At 47.1% G+C, this 22422-nt stretch overlaps 1 protein-coding gene across 25 annotated transcripts in view; it reads right to left on the bottom strand.

Moving 5' to 3' along the window:
- Positions 1-22422, bottom strand: part of SVIL (supervillin) — a 304969-nt gene that overhangs the window by 10145 nt on the left and 272402 nt on the right. For all 25 annotated transcript variants that reach the window (XM_066280539.1, XM_066280541.1, XM_066280542.1 and 22 more), the window contains 14 exons: positions 22110-22199; positions 21932-22018; positions 20468-20645; positions 17498-17670; positions 15710-15865; positions 14444-14580; positions 13712-13859; positions 13438-13583; positions 12020-12195; positions 8537-8681; positions 7878-8154; positions 4236-4387; positions 1807-1912; positions 722-929 (listed from right to left, as the gene is read on the bottom strand). In XM_066280539.1, the coding sequence (XP_066136636.1) occupies positions 722-929; positions 1807-1912; positions 4236-4387; positions 7878-8154; positions 8537-8681; positions 12020-12195; positions 13438-13583; positions 13712-13859; positions 14444-14580; positions 15710-15865; positions 17498-17670; positions 20468-20645; positions 21932-22018; positions 22110-22199 (2179 nt within the window). The remainder of the gene's footprint in view (positions 1-721; positions 930-1806; positions 1913-4235; positions 4388-7877; positions 8155-8536; positions 8682-12019; positions 12196-13437; positions 13584-13711; positions 13860-14443; positions 14581-15709; positions 15866-17497; positions 17671-20467; positions 20646-21931; positions 22019-22109; positions 22200-22422) is intronic.

Here is a 22422-nt window from a genome sequence, read left to right as displayed (position 1 = left end):
CACTGGGACTTCTCTGGCTGCTCCCAAAGCCTGTGTTGCATGGGCTGGCCGGCAGTGCAGAGCCCCAGCGACAGGGGACCGATGGGTGCAGCCCACTCCCAAGGTCCTACTTCACACTAGAGCACTGTGGGTTTCCTCTGAGTAAGTGGTTGGTGTCAGTCCTCGCCTGGGAGAGGAACAAAGCCCAACACCTGGTAGGCTGTGTTTGAGAACTGTCCCCACGCCCAATAACACACTGTTAGGTGGCTGTCCTGGGGAATGCAGAAACACGGTCCCTTCTCTGCAGAGGGGACATGCTGTACCAAACTCTTTGTCAGCTAAATGCATTTCAAAACTCCACTCTTTTGACAAAACTAAACCTCTGCACTTCTAAAAGATACGTGAAATATGCTCTGTTTAAGTAATGAGGGACTGAATCATGCCTCTTCAAGACACTGAGGTTCTCATTGGGGTCCTTTCCCTCACTCCTCACCGGCCTTTTTACTGAGGCAGGAAAATCCTCAGAAAGTGGGAGAAACCCTCAAACTGGAGGTGCTGGCTGAGATGTGTCAGATCTACTTGACATGTCAGAGGCCCCGGCAATGGTCGTAACTGCCCTTGGCGGAGTCCCTGTAAGCACACTGGGGCGTCCACTTGGAGTCCTGGGCACCATCCGGCCTCAGCCAGAGCCGAGTCCTATAGACGGCCCCTTCGGAGAGGCCCTCACACCCATGACACTCACTGTTCTTTGATTTTATTCGCTGCAGTCCTTCCAACCTCCTTCGTGTGGGCTTGGGCTTTGCATCCATGCCACAGGTAAATGAGGGCTTTGTTCACATTGAGAACCACCATGGATGTTCTGGACCTCAGGCTGCTACAGTGACAGGCCACTTCCAACAAATTTCCTTCCACCGGCACTTCTCCTCGCACGCAGTACAGCCTCCACTCGCCTGCAGGGGGCACCAGCGGCACAGGGTTAGGAGGCGTCCAACCCAGGGAGCAGGGCCCCCTGTCACCAGCACATGCCACTCTGTCTTACAGGGAGGGTGGGGGCTGAGGCCATGCGGCCTGCCCAGGACACGAACCCTTGTGGAATTAAGAGCAGGCTGCCAAAGCCTATGACACAGAGGAAACATTTTTACAAAATGTATAAATGCCTCAGTAAGTCAAAGAACAGGCATATTTTAAAAACCTCTAAAGGTGCCTGACCAGGCGGTGCGCAGTGGATAGAGCGTTGGCCTGGAATGCAGCGGACCCAGGTTCGAGACCCGAGGTTGCCAGCTTGAGCGTGAGCTCATCTGGTTTGAGCGAAGCTCACTTTAAGCAAGGGGTTACTCCACCTGCTGAAGGCCCACAGTCAAGGCACATATGAGAAAGCAATCAATGAACAACTAAGGTGTCACAACAAAAAACTAATGATTGCTACTTTTCATTTCTCTTCGTTCCTGTCTGTCTGTCCCTATCTCTCTCTCTCTCTCTGTCGCTGTAAAAATAAATTAATTAATTAAAAAAAAACAAAAAACCTCTAAAGGTAAGGCTTTTTATTTTTTTTATAAATTTTGGATGCTGGCCAATAAAAGATCTCATAATTTATAACAGAAGATCCACTGACTTTTTTCCTCCTACAGAGAGACCAAGTCTCTGTGAGGATTTTGTATTAGGTGAAGTGAACTTCCAGCCCCAGCATTGGCTCTGGAGCCTGGGGCCACCAGCAGAAGGGGCCAGTGAGCCCCCATTGAGCTGCCTTATGAGCAGATGCCACACCTACAAAAATATCTTACAGAAGAGGGAAAAAAAAATCTAATTCCAACAGAAAAAGTCACTCACTTTGCGCGTTTTCTTCCTCCTCCTCGCGCCTCCCAGAGTGCACCACCATCCCGCCCTGGAAACACTGCAGGAAGCAGGGCGGCTCCTTCCCCTGCAGGACCTGCACCTGCCAGGTCAAACACAGCACACAGTAACCGCACTGCTCGCAGAGGCCAGAACTATGTTCCCCACTGCGGGCAATCTGAGAAACCATCAAGAAATGCAAACAAAAGCCAGGAACGATACAACTATTAGCTAAAGATAACGACTATTAAAATTCTAGTGTATAGCTTTGCTTTCAAAGTCTTTTTCAGGGATATATCTATATATATATATAATGTATATATAATATTCTTTATTTATATATATAAATATATATAATTATATTTTTTATATATATATAAAATATATATAAAAATTATATATATATAATTTTCTCCCCCAAACAAAATAGGACTGTTGCTTGATGTTGTTTTCTCCTGATTTTTTCACTTTAAAGTCTATTATCTAATATACATATTTTAAATGTGAATTGGGTATTTAAATGGTATTTCATGGTATAGATGCAGCATGACTGATTCAAGCACATTTTTAACAAAGCACACCCCTGAGCAATGAGAATGCTAATCACTGGAATAGTAATGCTGGCAGAAAGAACTGTCTCTTTTGTGACCTTTCCAAGAGTCTAACCACTCGCCTGCGCCCACCGAGCGCGGCCACCTGCTCCTGTGGATGCGCTGTCTTCATTCAGCGTTAGCTGCACTAGGTAACGACGCCAGGGTCCAGTCAGCTCACTCTCACTGTGGCAGGACATTGTCCCTTAAAGAAGAAATTGTTTACTGAGGCTAGCAGTAGGGGGCACTGAAGGTGTGAAGCATTTCTCACCATGAATTAATTTGTCACTCTCAGGGCCCACTTTGCATAATGTCATTTTATGGCCATGGTGCATATGCTTAAAGAGATTTTCCATCTGTTGGGCTGATAAGAAAATGAAATGCTTCAATGAGGAGAGATTAAGACTCAAAACTCTAAAGATGATTTTGAGGACATTCATTCATGGCCTTTACAAAAGAAAAAATAAAAGAAAAGGCAGTTGAAATGACCCATGATTAGGAATAGATGAAAATGCAAGGGTCACTAACAACTATTGGCAAAATACTGTCCGTAGGGGATTAGCCTCTGGGAATCTGAAAGGCTGAGTGAGTATTGCTCTGTTTTCAGAGAAAATACTTCTCCCCCCCCATCATTGCTCATTATTCATCCCAGACAGTAAAACCATTTGCACATGGGATGATATCCTCAGAGACCCTCGGGTCAGCTCTTAACCACTGCACTAAAGCTCGGAACCTGAGGCATAGACAATACAAATGCTAAAAAGGAGAGGCAAAAATGAATCTAATTCCAACAGACATAACCTTGGTTTGGGGCAGTGGCTCTGCCCGTTATTCGCCTGGCTCTGGGGTCACAGTGGTGATGAAGACTGGGACAGATATGGTCTCTTTCATGTTCAATGGGGAACACAGACACATAAGTTAACAAAATGACTACACAGTTTTACATATTGGTGAATGCTATGAAAAATTATAAGCCTGAACCACATGGATTAAGAGTGACATACACATCCAGGGCAAGTGGTCCAGACAGAAGAAACAGTGCAAAGACCCAGGGGTGAGTGGGCAGGGCTGTGTCTGAGGAACAGCAGGAAGACTGGAGCAGCTGAGGCCTGTGCAAAACCAGGAGAGGCGGGAGGCACATTGAGGGCCGCCTAGGAGGGTGCTGGCAGACCACGGGGAGGCTGCCCAGACCGCAGGCAAGTGCGGCGGAGCAGCGGGCGACGTGACATGGCCTGCTCGGGAAAAACCACTCAGGCTCCTCTGAGGAATGCAGAGGTTGGAAATACTAATTTTTACATCAACCTTTGATACTTCCTTAGGGGTATACATGTGTAACTGGAATAACTGACTCATGTTTATGAGCATTTTAAGGTCCTTGGGCCAAAACTGTTTTCAGGATGACTGTTTCAAGTTCCATGTCCAATGGAAGGGAAGCATGCATGGACAGGTTCTCGGCCCACTGAGCCCTGGAACCCATCTTTAAAAATATCTCTACCAAGTTTAGAAGTGGAAAATAGCATCTTTTTGTTTTATCTGCAATTAAGTGGGCACTTGTAGAGACACTCGCTGGCCCTTGGGCTTGTTTTGTGGACTGGCTATCCACAGGTGCAGCATTTTGTGGAAGATCGTGTTACAACAGATGGGCCTTCCTGGCCCAGTGGTAGGGGAGAAAGGTGGGCGCAGCCTGAAGTTTGCAGAAGCCAGACCAGGACTGACAGCGTGTTGGTGAAGTGTCTTTGTCCCTTAGAATCGGGTCCTTAAGGGACTAGGCCCCAGATGCTAGGGCCCCTGGAACAGCTGTCTCTTCCACTTCCATGCTGCGCTCACAGGACGTACCTGGGCACCCCTTTCTTCATCCAGCTCCACGGTCATCAGGGCTGAGGTGCCCTTCTCACTCACAGTCGACTGCCGTCCCTGCCAGAAGAAGTAGACACACTTCTCCTTGCCGGCCACCCTCGCCACGTGCTCGCCCTTCTGCCGGCTGCCCACTGCAAACAGACACAGGGCAGGTGAGGGGGTGAGAGGCGGGGAGGGCCAGGGCACGGCTTTCTTCTTGGGCCCTCTGAGGACAAACAGGAGAGAAATTGCTTCTGGACAACAGGGCTGAGGAGAGATCATTCATCCCAGAAGGGAATGTAAATCACACTGCAGGACAAGAGAAAACCAGCATTTCCCGTAACTGGTCCTGAAGCCCCAACTCGAAAAAAGGTGATCCTAACAGCCCTCTTGATACCCTAAGACAACACCTGTCACCCCAGAGCAAGGCGGCAGACACTCCAAGTGTAACCAACAAAGTGCTGACTGCCTGAGCAGGCTCCACACCTCCCAAGGACGCAGATATGTTTTCCACAATCTACAGCTCTTTGACCAAAGATTAGCTGGTAGAGAACAGATAATGGAAACAACAGCTGCAGCAGATTCCAGCACGAAGGAAAAAATGTAGTCTATTAAAACTATTCTAGTAAAAAACCCCACAGACTTTGAAGTGTCAAAGTCCTGTTAGAAATGCAAGATGTAAATTGCTGACATATCACTTTCACGAAACAATCTAAGATTTAAGTGCGATCTGTCGCCAGTGCCGCAGCCAGGCCTGAGGGCGGGTTACCCTTCCTGTCTGGCCCCTTGTGGGCGCTAGGTCCGGATCAGCAGCTCACAGAAGGCAGTGCTCATGGAAGGGCAGTCACGGAAAGTGCATTGGCCGAGTGGTCGGTCGTTGTAGACAGCATTTCAGACCTCAAAGTTGCTACATTTAAGGAATGAGCTCACTCCAGATTCCCCTCCTCACTTGTTCAGCAAATATTGACTGAGCACCTAGGAGGTGCCAGGGAACCCTTTAGGGAGCTGGGGCCACAAGGATGAGCAGGACAGACAACGTCCCTGCTGTCATTCTAATAAACAAACATGAGCAAGACCCTTTGAGACAGCGGTCACTATGAGGAAAACAGGTGGGGCAGGACACTCGCTCATGGGACCGCCTGGGGCAGGAGGGCCTTTCAGCAGAGGCAGGTCAGGGGAGGCCTGGGGGACGATGACCTAGAACCCTGGTTGGCAAACTGCAGCTCGCGAGCCACACGCGGCTCTTTGGCCCCTTGAGTGTGGCTCTTCCACAAAATACCACGTGCGGGTCCTACCTCGATAAGGAATGCACCTACCTATATAGTTTAAGTTTAACAACTTTGGCTCTCAAAAGAAATTTCAATCTTTGTACTGTTGATATTTAGCTCTGTTGACTAATGAGTTTGCCGACCACTGACCTAGAAGGCAGTAACCTTTAGGCTGAGTAAGGTCAGGAGATCAAGCATTTGTCTCTACTGCTCAGTGGTCTAGCAAGTGGGGGTCAACAACGGGGAGATGCAGGTGGTTAAGACCCACCACGTAAACAGTAATGACAGTAACTGGACTCTGTTCTATGTTACCTCAATTTTTCTCAGATTCAATCCCATTCACCAAGTCACAGTAGTCTTGAGGTTTGAAGGTAAGAAGAAAGCTTATTTAAGTTCTTAAGAGGTCAGAAGCCAAATACACACACACACACACACACACACACACACACACACACCCCATGCTGAGGAGTGGCCTGACCTAGCATCACTGGGTTCCTCAAGCATCTTGGTTCCTGACCTTTGGGGCGTAAGCTATGCCCTGCAGCCCCTGAGGTGGTCATTACACTACCTCTATTAGAGGTGACTCTGGTCACTAGAACAGAGCTGGTATGTTTTAAAGGTTGTTCCTTGAAGTTCCCCGTTCCACGCACCGAAAGGTTAGTAGTTTTTTCCCCCATTAAATTCCCTCTTAATGGCTGACCAATGGTGCCAATTACCCCTTCAGCTTGCCAACTCTGCATCGCATCCAGGAGCTCAAACCTACTGCAGTGACTCGCAGCAGCTGCTGTTGTTTTGGGTAAGTCTATGCTATCTCATCTCCAAGTTAATTAATAATAGTGCTGCTGCTGCTGAGGACGTTCATGACATTTATTTCATTTGTTTTCTGCACCTACCACACGAGCATGCTCAAGGCCCATACCGAGCACTGTACACGCCCAACTGTAATATTCTGTGCGCTACTTTCCAGGTGAGGCAACCGAGGCTCAGAGAAGTTAAGTAACTTTACCCAAGTGCAGAGCTGGTATGGAGGGCCCGAGAGAAGACTGAGACCCAGGACGTTTGGCTCAGGACCCATGAACTCCCCTCTAAGTGACAGGGCTTCCTTATGAAAGGGCAAATGGTTTCAGAGTCTAGCTCGGCTCTCTCCGAGCTGTGTGGCTTCAGGTGAGTCACTTATCTTGGTATACTGTTCCTTATCTGAAAAATGAGCTAATGACACATCTTATGAACTCCATGCAGACACCGATCTGGAGCCTGAGGTAAAGCCCCCCGTGTGTACACAGTGGGCTGGGTGGCCCACAGGCCGACAGCCCAGAACTGGGCATGGCCCGCACGGCCCCCTGGCCCTGCGTTCCCACTAGGGGCAGGTGCCATCTCAGAGGACCACGCTGTCCTCCTCAGCACAGAGCAGTGGCCTATCCCCACCCATAACTTGCTGCCATTTATAGCACGTGCTTCTTAGAGGCACAGTCTAGAAGACTTCCTGGCTCCCTATAGACAGTCTCTAACACAGAGTCAATGCGGTCCAGTCGATGAAAAGATTTATTTTTGATAAATCAGGAAAGAAATTAAATGGTTCTAAGTCTGCAGGTATGTGATCAGCACACTGAGACTGACTGTAAGAAGGCAAATCCATGCTTTTGGAGTCGAATTGAACATCAGAACTGTGACAAACTCTCTGCTAAATGAGTAAGGACAATGGACACTGTCTAACGTGGATAATGACTGCTTACTGGCAAATAAAGGGGTTCTCCCTCAAACTTTGCTTGCTGGTCTCCCTCTGTCTCTAGCGCTAAGCGTGCAGCAGGGTGTTATGCTAGACAGAGAACTTCAGCAGTGGACCATCAGGAATGTGACTGTGGGTTTATTCTACCAGATCTGCAAACATAACTTGATTCTCAGCCCCATGGGAAATAGCTTCTTTCGTTGTTAATACTTTTTTTGTGCCTGTATTTGCTATAACGTTACTACACCATTTGGTTTCATTTCTCAATCATCCAGGTATGTTTAACTTAATGACTTTAATGTAAGCAGCATCCAGCCACATGGCAAATATCCTCTGAAGGTAAATCATCCCTTTCCTGGAAAACCTCTGGGGACAGGCAAGGGGAGGGGATGTGGGTCCTGGGAAAACCTTAACATGCAAGTTTAATCTCCAAGGAAATAGCCCAGGCATCAATACTGGCTTGTTAGGAACTCATCTATAGGTTGACTAAGTGGATCTCAAAGCCGATGAGCATGTCTGGCACACCACACCCACGCAGCTGGGGTGACCCGTGGCGCACAGGGAGTGCGTCCCCAGCTGCCCTGCAGTTCGCAGCCTCCGTGCTGGGGCCGGGCCTGTCTCAGTGCGAACAGAGAGGACGTCACTGACCTGCAGTGCTCACCATGTACTTCCACTTGACCACATAGGCGTCCCCTTCGTGGAACTGCCCGATGCTCTGTCTGGGGAGCCTGCTATAGTCAAATTCGAGGATGTGCCAGACATCCACAGACACGCTGGCGATCTCAAACTGCCTCCTGTCGTCGCCTTCCACCAGGCCGTAGCCTCGGCCCACGTTCACCCCGTCCAGCACAGTGCCCGCTGTTGCCTGTGGCACTGGCACCATCCGGGTCACGTCGTAAGGCTTGACATCAGCCCTAGGATATTCCTACAGGGGAACATAAAAGTGTCTGCTCACTTGCCTCGTTCTCCCGCTGTTCCGTCTCATACTCGGAGCTGTTTCCCTGTTGCTGGGACAGCATATCCAGAGCTTTCACACCCTGTCTCAGGGCACTGGGCTGCAATAGGGAAAGGCTGCACTTTGGGAAAGTCTCAGGGAGAGGTCTGAATGCCCACCCCACCCCCACAGTGAATGGGGCACCCATTAACCCCAAACTACAAATAGGGCTGTTTCCACTCATAGAGCTGGAATAGAACTGGAAACTACTCTGCTGTTCTCCTAGTAAGACCTGGGACGGCTTTGAACTTTTAGGCCTCTTGTTGGGACCCAACTCGAACCCTGAGGTTTGAGACCTGGCCACCTGTAATACCTTCTGCTGGGCAAGTTCGCTGGCATTCTTCTCGTTAGGTCTCTTCAGTTCTGTCCAATCAAGAAATTTCTCTTTGAACAGAATCGTCTCATTGTGTTCGGTGAGCCTCCCAAATATTGCCCAGTCAGGCCGCCCCTGTCCTTTCCTGCAGGTGAGGGGTGGCGCAGACAGGAAAGAACGGGGTTTAAGCTGTGATAAAACAAAGGAAAGGAACCTAACACGAACAAATGTGTCTAACGGAAAAAAGAAAAACAGAACTTCAGAATATATAAGTAGGACACAGAATGAATGGTTTATTTCTACTCATTTTACTGAATAAGTGACCTTTTACTATTCTAGCCTGAAGCTTTGTGAGGATTGGTGTCCATGGAGTTGATGAGCTGGAGTGCAGTGCAGACCGTGTCAGGGCGGAGCGGCTGGATGTCTCTCACCTGCTGCGAATTCCTGTACTGGGATTGCCTGGGGGCGGCACGCTGGAGGGGGCGGTGAGGCCAGAGTCAGCCGTGCTCCTCAGCACCTCTGGGGGGCGGTGAGGCCAGCGTCCCGCCGTGCTCCTCAGCACCTCTGGGGCTGCCTGCGCCTCCGGTGCCCCCCCGTTTCCGTCAGGCTGACCAGATGGGTTCACCCTGAACGCCAGTGCTTCAGTCAGGTTACAACTCCACTCTCCGGTCTCCTCTCCTCTGTGACTAAACTGAACACCCTCTGCACATCACAAAGTGAATGTCTGCATGTTTATGTCCAGGCCACTGGACATGCCAGTGGGCAGGGAGAGCACCAGGACACAGAGCAGGAAATGACACAGCCCGATCTGAGGTCCGGTCCTGCCCCAGGAGTTCGGAATTTGAAACTGCTAGAAACAAAAAGTAACTTAGAAAAAGGTAGAGGTGCACTCAGGGCAAGCGCAAGCCAGATTCCAGACCACCGCAGTCCAGTGAGGGTCGCAACAAAGCGTGTCATGATCTGTTTGCTGCAGAGGGGCCTGCCTTCACTGTGTAAAAATCTCAACATCTGTGAAGTACAATAGAGCGAGGTCTGCTTGTACCGCTGGGAAAATATAAGCTGCAGGGGGTCCAGCCTGAGAAAAAGGTACAGGTACTTCTCATCCTTCCAAATGAGTCTTTGATCATGACTGGGATACATATGTCCCCTTGGATCGATGGGCAGTGTTCACCAGGCCCTGCTGTGTCGTGTCTCATCACCTCCTGTTGGCATTCCCTGGTGGTCTAGTGGTTAGGATTTGGCGCTCTCATCACCTCCTGTTTTGGTTCCACTAAAGTTTATTTTTTTCCTTTCTTTCTTTTTCCTTCCTTCCTTCCTTCCTTCCTTCCTTCCTTCCTTCCTTCCTTCCTTCCTTCCTTCCTTCCTCCCTCCCTCCCTCCCTCCCTCCCTCCCTCCCTCCCTCCTTCCTTCCTTCCTTCCTTTCTATTAGGTGAGAACTGGGGAGGCAGACAGACAGGCTCCTGCATGCAACCCAACAGGCATCCACCCAGCAAGCCCACTAGGGAGTGATACTCTGCCAATCTGGGACTGCTGCTCCGTTGCTTGGCAACTGAGCTATTTTAGCACCTGAGGAGAGGTCATGGAGCCATCCTCAATGCTTGGGGCCACTTGCTCAAACCACTTGAGCCATGATTGTGGGAAGGGAAGAAAGAGGAGAGACAGACAGAAAGGGGAGAAGTGGAGAAGCAGATGGTTGCTTCTCCTGTGTGCTCTGACCAGGAATCAAACCCCTGACTTCCACAAGCTGGGCAGACACTCTACCGCTGAGCCAACCAGCCAGGGACCAGACTAGAGCTTCTGACGTCACAGCTAAGGCACATCACAGAGGCCACCTGTCTCAAAGGAGACAGGAACAGGTACAAATACTGCTACCTCAACCTCCTGGGCCACTCAAAGAACTGAGTATCAGCAACTACGGGAAATGCAGGCTCCTTGGAGAGGCTGTGGTCTTCACCAGAAATGTCTGAATGAATGTCTTTTATACAAATTTGACTCTGAAGATTTGCTAAGACACCTGTGGAAACTACACTTGGTTTCTGCTTTAGAAATGGATCTTTAAGCTGTGAGGCTGCATGAACACAACGGGAACCGGCAGCAATGTGAGGCTGGGAGTGGGGTGGGGTGGGCAGGAGGGTGCAGGAGCAGGTGTGCATGTCCCCGTCCTGATGCACATGGTCCGACCGGGCTACGTCATGACTCCTCAGTGTTCAGTGGTTTCAGTTTCCTTGTTTCTTAAGACAGGCTGGAGGCCTAACCTTGGCTTGCACCTTAAAATTTCTGGGGAGCTTTTAAGACGTACTAACACATAGGCCCCACCTCACATGAACTGCAAACACATCTCCAGGGCTGGGCCCAGCACAGACATTTTTTTCTTCAATTCCTCAGCTGATTCTAATCCAGGAGATGTTGAAAACCAGGGGGTCAGTACTCCCTCACCTAAATCACTGCTAAACAGGATTGTCCAATGCACAGATATTACACTTCAGCATTATATATTTATTATAACAAATAAAATATTCCTTTTAGACTTAGCTTCCATCTGTAAAACGCTAATTATTACAGTACTCATTTTAGGTTAAGTGTGCATTTGTTTAAAAGGATTTGAAAATGTTTTATCTATACTGACAAAATTTTTCATTGTTTCTATTTGATAGTAATAAAATCAATAATTTTTTTTTAAAACAGGAAACCAGGTAGGAGAGTTGAAATGTGTTCATTAGTTCGATGGAAACCATTAAAATGCAGTTTTGTGATACTGGACATTCTGTGCCGTCTGCTAGGCACCTGTTGGCTCCTAACCTAGGTATGGCACTCACAGTAGAAAAACACTGTTTCCCCTGGTGGCTAAAAAAAAAGCCCTTTGCACAAAGAATTATTTATCTTATGATCACATTTCTTAAGAGTTTGTGCTTATCCTTCTGATTTACCAAAATTACTTTAAAAAGTCTGGTACATGGTAGAAAATATTAAAATTACAATCATTATTTTAATACCTCATCTTCCCCCCTCCTTCCAAGAAAAGGCATCAGTGTCACCTACTGTCAAACAAATGACAAACCCTGGAATCCAAGGGCTATGCTGGGAAAGTGTGAAATTAGAAAGAAATGTATTGCTTCTGCTCCTTCAGATCAATGATTGCATTCTAGGTTCTGGGAAGTTTTCAGATCAACATGTAATTTGTTTAAACAATTGCTAGTCATCAGTCACAATAGCACCTGGAATGCCACAAGTAAGAATTATTTGTTCACCTCAAGAAATAACCCATAACAAAAGTCTCCCAGACAACAACAACAATAATCCTTTTTTCTGTATTAGCCAGGTAAAAGCTACAGAAATGTTCTTTTGTGAACATTCGTAGTGCTGCATTGCAGTCATCTATGAGGACAGAAACCTACGAGGAGTGACAGTGGACACCAGGGTAAGAGCTGAGGTCCTCGAGGGAATCTGCTCGCTCTACAGTACCACCAAAGATCACAGGAGTACCTGGGAATAAGTGGGTTGCACTCTCCAGGATCCAGTGGGTTAATGTCACAATTCTCATAGTCAAAGGTTCCATTCCATAAGTGCTTTGCCAGCTGAAATGCTATTTTCCGTTGTGCCAGTGTAACTTCTTTACCATGCCAAACGTAAACCTCACTGCCGAAGTCAAATACCAGTACCTGGGCAGATAGGACAGAAGAATGTATTTATTTCAAGGACAAGCTCCAGTTGAATCAGGGTCCCTAGTGACAGTGAGTCAAATGGGTGATGATACAAACCTAGACGGAGCAATCAATACAAACACAAAAACGTAACAAGCTCTGACCAACTGGTGCTGTCAAGCCAGCCTCTGCCTATGGGTAGGATTCTGTCTCATCATCCTAGATGCCCAAGTTCATGTTCCCTCCTCTGAACGCTCAAACTATCTAAAAATTCTGAGTCAACAAGGAGTTAAGGATGTCTTCCTATCATCCTTCTTTTCTCTTCCCTTCCTTCTTCCCTCTCTCCTTCCCTCCCTTCTTTGCTCCTTCTCTTCTCTCCCTTCCTCCATCCATCCATCCATCTATCCATCCATCCATTCACTAAGCATATACAAGCCACTTCATACATGCCAGGCACAGAGGACCCAGTGATGTGTGTGATCTCTGCTCCATACAATTTCAAGACCCTCAAGGGCAAAAACCATACCACAATTTTAATCTGCAGTAGGGTTTAATGTTTGCAGAATGAACACATGACTGTGGTGTTCTCTCTTATTTCCATGTGGTTTGTTCTACTCTTTCTTCCTAGAATAATTTCTCCCTTAATTTCCAGCAATCCAAATTCTAGTTAATTTCCAACTTGGCTCAATTTCACTTTCTCTTTAAAATTATTCCTGATTATTTCTTTTACTGTGACTTTATTTTTCATTTAAATACCCATACATATTATACAATCAACCTAGCTTCAGATTACATTCTTCTTAATACTTTTCTATTCAATGAAATTTTGTGTTTTTCACTTTTTTTTCTCTCAATACTTAAAACACTAAATGGTACTGGAAATGTATGTATTTAATAAACATTTAGTGGTATGAGAGAAAAAAGACATATAAAAAATTATATATATGCACCTATTATTCCTAAACTTAAGGACTGAAAAATATTTTGTTTAATATTTATTCAAAAATCAAGAGATAGGGCTAACAGATACATTTTCCCTAAAGCAAAAAAGCCTTCAATAATTTATTGAACCTCCTCTGAACAATATTCTAAATTCTATAATATTGAAGATGGCAGTAATGGTTTGAAATCACAAATAAACATCCTTTCCACAGATGTCACCAGTCCATGATGGTGCCGACACTGGCTAGAATTTATGGGGCACTTACTATCTGTCTCACTGGGTAGCCCTGGGCAGAGTCCTCTGCCCACACACTGTACCTCTTTCGATTGCAGAAGGGAGCACTTTGGGATTTTCCCCCAGAAGTCGTCATCAGGAACCAGCTTGTCGTCCATCAGACGGTAAGTGCAGTTTGTCTCTATTATGGCTGTTTCATAGAGTTCGTCCTCTTTTGGGTCTCCTGCAGCTTTGGGACATGAACAATGAGAGGGTATTACAACAGATGCTGTAATGGGGCTGGTTTAGAAAGATGAAATAGGGGAGAAGAATGGACATTTAAGTCTTTTCATTCTCTGAAAAACAGTAAACTCTTACACTGGTAACTGGTTGGGCCACCCAGAAGCTTCCAGAAGTCTTTGGCTGCATGAGTGTGTGTATTGATTCCTTCTTCGATAGTTTGGATATAAGTAGCTCTACAACCAAGTTCCCTCTTTGTCTGAATTAACGTTGCAAGTTCAGAGGCCTGGAAAAAGGGAGGAACCCAATTACGCTGGTCAACAAGCCTGTGGCTACCTGGAGAGCCACGCTAAACCCAGGCCCAGAAGCGGGGCATGTCCAAGAGGAAAACCTTGTGACCACGGGAGCCCGAGGGATGGGTTGTTGGGCATTCTCAACAAAGTCAGGAGAATGTACGTAAACAAACAGTGGCATCCACTCTTTGGAAGTAGAGTTCTCAATCTTCAAATTCAACAGATCATGTGATTTTTAAAAAAACTACCTGTTCTCTGGGCTTTTCCCCAGGAGATCCTCACTCATTAGGTCTGTATCAGAATTTCATAGGTACCTGCCATAAGCAACTTTGAAGTGATGTGTCCTTTCCCTTTTTACACAAGAGTGAGGACAAACCCAGGACTTAACACCTGCAGGATGGGTCATAAAAATATCACATGGAAGTAGCTAATGCAAGCTCATTTGAGAAACACTCAGGACAATATCTAACCCTTCTTGTGAGAGTGAAACACTGGGGTTGTGCGCAGCTCTGTCACCATCTGGCAACTGGTGCATGAAGGAGATGCTTAATGAAACTCCTTATTTTCAGGTACTGACCTTTGCCTTTTCTATGACATTTGCAAACTCTCCCACCCACAGGAAGCAGTAATGTGGAGAGAGCAGGAGGAAACAGTCCCCACTGTTGAGTGATGAAGCTCGAGGTTCCACAAGTCGCGTCTGCACGTGTCTTCTTCCTACACGCAAGGGTAAGGGTCACCGTCTGCGCAGACAGGGGAGCCCCCCAGCCACAGGAAGGACCAGGGAGTGCCCCATCTGAAGTATCCCTTTCAGTTTCAAAGAGTCAGGACCGAGGGTGGTGGAGGGCGGTTCCGAATGACAGCATGGCAGATCATGTTCCCTTCAGTGTTTTCCCAAGGGTACCATGTTCTCAGGCCCACTCTTGGTGTCCTGCCATAGCACAGTGTGGGTTAGTCAGGGTTCCCTGCTCCAGGAAAGGCAGACGGCAGCTATGTCTTTCCCCTCATTCACTTATCTCCCACCTCCCACTCTGCACTCAGCCCGTGCCCTGCATTTAGTAGCTGTGGCCAGCCACGCCACGGCCAAGGGCCACCTTTGTAAGGCATCGGCTTCCTCGCTTTTCATCTGAAACCACAGGGGCGTCCTGTGGGGGATCAACCCAGAGGCCAGCTCTGCCTGTGCTGCTCCCAACACCTCGTAGGTGACTGCTGGTGGATCACACTGACAGTGCAGCCTCCGGATCAAAAGGAACAGAGCCCATCACTGAGGACAGTGGTTACACAGAAACACACTGGAGACCCGCGTAGACAAAGAGGCCGTTTCCTTCATCCTCCCCTGATGACTGAGCTCCAGCAGCTGCCTCTGGACGCCACAGTCTGTCCTCATAGCCCCGGGCTCAGCCTCTCTTGCCCTGGACAGAAGGAGTGGAGTGGGTTCCCGGGGCTGCCTCATCCGCACGTGCTCCTCCAGAGGCGCCCCCCCCAAGCCGCCACCAGGAGCACTGCGTAGGGAGAATGTTATGATCACTTGGGGGTCCGGTAACTGTGAGGCAGTGTGTGTGGTGGAGCCACAGGGAACAGGGATGGAGGCGCTAACACTGAGCAAATTGGAGAGGAGAAAGCTATGCGCAAGTCAGCCCTCTGAGCCTCCGTGGGTGCAACACTCCATGGATTTTACAAAGCTAATTGAGAGGAGGTAGCTCAGAGCCTGACACATAGCCAGTCCTCAGAAAGTGTAAGTATCCTTCCCAGGAAAGGCGACAGGCCATGAAGGGCAGTCAGGACCCCTGATGCCGCCTGCCAATCCCCTGCCCAGTGGTGGCTCCTCTCTGCTGCTCCTAAGTACCTTTGACCTGCAGCAGCATCAGCTTCTTGTAGGGCAGCGCGCTGTTGTTTGAGTTCTGCTCCGTCAGGTTCACACTCCGCAGGCTGACGTTGCTGAAGTTCTCCTTACTGGCTAAGCCAGCCAGGGTGACTTCGGAGAAGTTGGAGTTGGAGGACACTGGGACGATGGAATAAAGAAACACAATAATGCCGGGAGAGGCACAATGTTATGGCAAAATGGCAATGTTGACAATCAAAAATTACTCATAGCCACTATCATCTTCTTTTAAAGTTAATCCTGAAGGTGAGCACACACCCAAGTCTGGTTAACCATGCAGTTCAGCGCTCGACCACTGTATGAAGAATTCAACACTGTACTGGAAGTATGAACGGCTTGCTGACAAGTGTCACGTCTCACCTCAGAGAGGCAAAAATCAAGTGACCGTGTGATAAAATCAGGAGCTGGACTCATTTGTTGCAATTACGCTCAAATCTGTTATAATTCTTGACAATGTTGAAATGCTGACAGCATAATCTCAAAAAAAAAAAAACTATTAGATGTCCTTTACCAGAAGCCTTTATTTTCTTCCCCCCCCCCCAATAGAAAAGCAGGCATTCTATAAGGGGTGGTTTAGTTCTAATCTTTTTCTGGAGGCAAAGTGATCAAGTTGTTGATCTCCTAGGCCCCTTTGCTCTCCGTTTAAGATTGTAATAATAGATACTGAGTGTTCAGTGTGGACCAGCAAACGTATATGTGCCTGTCACCAGGCACCCTCTCCACCCCCCAAAAGTGTAGGTGAAGGAGAAGTATGAAAGCTTATTCCAATACACCTTTACTTCTTCAACTCACTGCTTTTCTGTTTGTTTGTTTTGTCTTACTTTTTGTATTTTAAATGTACATGCTGGAGAGAGATTCAGAAAAAATATTTTTCTGGAATTAGGTCCCAATACTGAGTAAGTATGACACACCTTGACAGTTCATGTGGCATAGTCATTTTGAAATCCACTTTCTTAGTAAACCAGTGACACTGAAAAGACTCCATCCCTTTGTCTGAATACTCTATTTCTAAAAACAACTTTAGGAAGTAGGCTTTTGAGTGCTATAAGAAAAGAAAAATTATAGAAAGAATATTCAAAGCAGCAAGATTATGCTTGCCATTACCTCCACCAAGGAAACCTCTGTTTCATAACTATGGAACTCCACCCCGCCCCCGTATCCCCTACCTCCACCCCCACAGAGGAAAGCAGAGCAGTGCTATCCCCAGTGACTGGCAGCCTGGGGCCAACTGCCTCACCCTCCTTTCACTGACCTCCAAACCCCACTTCAAGAAGTCTGAAAGTTCCATCAAAAACAATGCACAGAACACCGGTTTATGCACTGATTAAGAATACAAAAATCCAGGATGAGGCAAAACAGTGATGCGGGACATCTTTCCAAGGGAGACTGAATGATTTTGTCCAGAATAAGATGAAGTAGAGAGTTACTGTGTACAGAGCTGGAAATGGGTTAAATTACAAAGCCCAGAACCACCCTTCTCCAGCCTCTTGAAAGAGAATGCAGCAAAACAGGGTGATCTGAATGTCCCAGGAAACAGATGCTCGAGAATGCAGTACGAATCTCTAGGAAAAGCCTTTAAATTCCAGGCAGAGCTCCTGCAGGTGTGCATGTGTGTGTGCAAGCTCAGTCACTGTCATTGGATGAGTGTCTGCTGAGCACCTTACTGGCCTTTGCAAGACGGAAACAGGAGGATTAAATCCACCGTGTCCCACTTCCCAGCACAGAGGCAGGGCGGCGGCGCTCAATACTCACTCTTTTCCACTTTCATCCTCTTTGACTCCATGAAGGCGACATTCAGTCTCTGCTCGGTATACTCCTGCAGGAGGTCTTCCCTTGCCGCCAGCATTTTCAGGGGGTTTTTGGAAGCCTGGACCCGGCGTTTGGGCCTAACGGCACGCTTGTGCTCGGCCACCAAGGATGTCAACCTGAGGAGCAGAGCGGAGCTGCGGCCTGGGTCTGTGACACCTGCTGCTGGTTCACTGAGGGTCTCTGACCCGGAGCCGCAGGCGCCACAGCTTTATTTCCTGAGTTCATCAGCAGTCTTACAGCTCCTTCTCCCGCCCACCACTCCCCTGACAGGACGTCACAGAACCTTGGGGATAAAAGGGATACTCAAGGAGCGAGTCGTGTCATTCAAGAGCCCAGACAATCCCAGAAACCTCCATCCATCCAACCCCGTGAGCTCTGCTTGAGGAGCATAGTGCCCAATGGGCAGCTCATTGTTCCCAGCCCCAAGGGCCCTCAAGGGCAGGACGTTCTTCTCTAAACCATCGCGCCCACACACCCATTCCAATTTTCCCCACTGGAACAATACACACGTCTACTTCTGTTACTAGCAAGCCCTTTAAGAATTTGTAGCCAGGCCCTGGCTGGGTAGCTCAGTCGGTTAGAATGTCATCCTGAAATGCCAAGGTTGCAGGTTCAATCCCCATCAGGGCACATTCAGGGAGTAACCAATGAATGCATAAATAAGTGGAACAACAGATGATGCTTATTTCTCTCCCCCTTCCCCTCTCTGTCTCTCTAAAATCAATCAATCAATGAATCAATCAATCAATTAAAAAAATTTACAGTCAGCCATTTCTTCTCCATTTTATCCCTTTCCTCCAGACTAACCTTTCTTTTTACACAATAATTTTTCAGTTTCCTCACCAACTATCTCGAAAGTCTCCTTGCAACCCATTGCCCTCCTCTGAAATAAAATAGGCTCACAACACCAGTTTTGACTGCCACAAATTAACACAACTCTCTAGGGCAGACCAGATGTGGGCAGTGGGCGGACCCAGTCACATGATTTCCCAACAGATTCTGGTGGCTGTTATCAAATTCCAGCAACACGGGTCTCTGTGCTTTCACACCTCCTTTATACGTAATACTGCCCTGTGTGTGTGTGTGTGTGTGCGTGTGTGAACATAAATATATTTAAACTATATATAATGATTTAAACAATTTAAACATTTGGGTTGGGAGAGGAATGAGAACTATGTATGAAAATATCCAAAATATTAGTTAAATATGGGCAATGAAAAATCACTTATTTTTTTAGGGGAGCAAATTGAATAAAGCAGAAACATACCAAAACATGCAAAAAATATATCGGGAGTGGCTTAAGGAAAAGTTTATGATGACTACACAGACATAAGGAAGAGATGGTCACTGAAAAATTCGCAGGAAATAGATACACATGATTGACAGCTGTGGGTGTGGCCTGCCCAGTGTACTTTCCCTGCTTCTGGTGAGAGCATCGTCACTCCCCTTGGGGAGGCACACCTCACTCCATCCCTAGCTTCCACCCTGGCTGAGGAGGGGATCTAGAGACCAGCTGTGGCCAGCCACCGTCCTCCATCCCCTTTGCCACACAATTAATTGCATTAGGGATGGACTCAGCCCCGAGAAAATGAAACCTGGAACAGCTGCTGGAACTACTGGGAAGGGAAGCTGTTTATGCTGAAGGGGCCGAGTAGGTAGCCAACAACCCGGAGTAAGAAGTGGCTGAATCCCACCACATGGTAACAGCCTGAGAGTGAAGCCGACCCAGAGCAAAACAGGCCAGAGAGACATCACATTCTGCGGCTCCTCTAAGACCCCAAGTTCACACCTAATCTTGTCAACGAGTGACCTGTAAGCTCCCCACGCCTTTCTTCTACTAATGTCACTCTGACTTGGATTGTTTTTCTGGCACTCACAACAGAAGGAACTGTACACCACAATCACTTTCCTTAGCTGGTACAGTCACGTTCCCATGTGAAGGAAGACAGGCCCTCAGACAACACTGAGAAAACCCTCAGATCTACCAATGTTACAAATTCCTGTAAGTTAAGTAACATGCTTTATTGTTTTTTAGTTAGCTGTATTAACTTGAGCCCATGTGATCCAAATATGTTTTTCCAAATAAAAGACAGGTACAAAAATCTCTGCTAAATGGTGCTTGTCTAAAAAACATGCAGAACAATGTTGCAGTTATGTATAAAATCCAGTGACCTTTTTAGGAACAGGGCAAACATCGGCGGCACATGCTATGTACATGAGACGTTCTGCCCAGACCACCCCTGTGCTGCTGTTCTGGGGCACGCATGTTCTATCCCCCCATGACACGCTGAGTCTGGCTCCGAGAATACCCTCGTTTCCTCTTACCCACAGTTTCAGATACCTGAGGTCAACCATGGTATGAAAATATTTAATGAAAAATTCCAGAAATAAACAACTGGTAATTTTTAAATTGCATGCCATTTTGAGCAGCAGGAGGACACCTGCTTGCCATTCCGCTCTGTCCTATGACTTGTCCACCCCGTAGATGCTCCTGCCCATTAGTCACTTAGTGGTCATCTCGGTTATCAGATTGAGTGTCACAGTATTGCAGTGTCTGTGTGCAACTCACCCTTATCTCACTTAATCATGGCCCTAAGAACAAGAGGAGTGACGCTGGCAATTCAGATATGCCAGGAGACGTGCCATGCTTCCCTGAAGTAAAGGGTGGGTATCTAGTACAGGAAAGACATCGTAGATGAAGGCTTTGGTACTAGCCATGGTTTCAGGCATCCACTGGGGGTCTTAGAACATATTCTGCATGGATAAGGGGTGGCACCATAATAATTTGGCTCTAATGAATCTCTGTCACAGGAGTAACACAGTGAGAGAAAAGGTCCTCATGAAAATCCTGGGTGGGGGCTGGTGAAAGAGTCTGTTCTCAGTGGAAGAAAGACGGGAAGCACAGTCACTTACTTGGGGGCATAAGGGTCAAAAATGACATCAAAGTCTTCTTCCAGCTCCACGGGACTCCTTGGCACAGTGTCATCCACACTGCGGTAGAACTTGGCAAAGGTCTCGTCATCATCTGGCTTCATCACCTCCTTCACAGACTTGCCGGTGACAGTGAGCACAGATTCTTGCATCCCACCAACTGTCACATCAAAGACATAAATCCATGTAAAAACATTATTCCAACTGCACCTCAGAATATCTTACAAATTATTTCTCCCCTCAGATCCAGGAGTGGAGAAACCATGATACAGACATCTAGGGTCCTATGGATGCATCGCAGGCCTTCTCTGATGTCTCACGAAAGGACTTCAATGTGAACAAAGCTTGCACATGGCCCGGCGGGAGAGAACAAGGCCTGCCTTGCTATATACAAGCCTGCTAAGTCCCTTTTGTGAGTCGGAGCAGAAGTAGCTACAGCCTCATTCTAGATCAAGCTCAGAAAACCCTTTTCCCCAAAGGGCTATGGAGTGAACATTCTAGGCTCTGCATGGGAGGGTGTATGGCATGTATTGTAACTACTGAGCTCGGCTGCCAAGCAGCTACTGGCAATACAGTGACAAGTGGGCATGACTGTGTTCCAATAAAACTTTATTTACAAAATAGGTGGCACACAAGATTAGACCCCTGGGCTAGAGCATTTTTACATACATGTAATAAACTGTGAATTGTTTGAATTGCTTGCTTAGCCAGGTTAGTGATCCTACTATACTTTTATATTTCTGGTTTAAAGGGGATGTTTGTATTATTCCAACCTTTTAGGGGTCAGTGTCTATGACAGGGATTCCCAAAGTTCAGTATTTGATAAGTTTCAAGTACTGGAAATTTTAATTATGAGATAAGAATATTACTGTACATTATTGTTTTATTTTGTATATTCCCTTGATGTTTATACTGAGATATTTATTTCAATACTTATTTACCAGAATTTTCTTTCAGAAATCATTTGTGATTAGAAGATATCTCAGCTGCTACCTTACTGGGAATTGACACATACAATCTAAAGTTCATCAGGCCCAGATCATGTTGATTTTGTGTAAGTATAAATAATCTGCTTTCAGGGGTAAAGCAAAAATAAATCACAATTCTGATGGGATGACATTTCAAGGATTTAGATTTAAGAAGATATCTGATTGGGGTCCTCAATGTAGTACATTATCATATGGACCAGAGCTTGTCATACAGTCAGCCTTGATCAGTAACTTCATTGTTAAAAAGATAACAGCAAAGGTAATACTCATAGTACAAATCGGTGCAGTCATCTAGAAGAAAGACAGTTTAGTTGAGGAGAGAGCCATCACAACCAGGGTTCAGAGAGTCTGAGAGAAGAGCGGGTTCCTTGTAGGTTCCCTCAGCTACTCCCTGAGATATGAACACAGTGTGCTCTAGGCAGACGACCCAAGCTTCCCTCTGGCTTCTGGCACATACCTTTGTTATTCAGCCTTCTTAGAAAGCTTTCCAGCCTGTCCAACTTCAGGTCCGACTCTAGCTGCATGTCTGGTCTGGCTTCGATATCTAGGCACGTAGAAACCGTCAGTAAGAGAGTACCACGGAGGACTCTTCTCATCCCAGAGCCGCTGGCGTGTCGGCTGCCTTGGAAACTTACCTTCCAGGGGTTTGGAAATGGGTGTCGTACCCCTTGATTTACTGCAAATAGGGGATGCTACTGGCGTTATGGCAGTGGGTGATGCCAGACCTGCAGAACAAATAGGGGAGCTGTTTAGTATGCCAAGGTCACTTCTGGAAAGTCCCTGGACTTTGCTGACTCTCTCTTATCTGCAACATAGATTTTAAAACTTAAAGAATTGACAGCCCTGGCTGGATGCTCGGTTGGTTAGAGCATAATCTGGAAGCACAGGCTGCCAGTTCAATCCCAGGGCAGGGCATATACAGAAGCAGATCGATGTTCCTGTCTCCTT

Source organism: Saccopteryx bilineata, chromosome 5, assembly GCF_036850765.1.
Source record: "Saccopteryx bilineata isolate mSacBil1 chromosome 5, mSacBil1_pri_phased_curated, whole genome shotgun sequence".
Taxonomy (NCBI): Eukaryota; Metazoa; Chordata; class Mammalia; order Chiroptera; family Emballonuridae; genus Saccopteryx; species Saccopteryx bilineata.
This window is presented reverse-complemented; position numbering and strand designations above follow the sequence as displayed.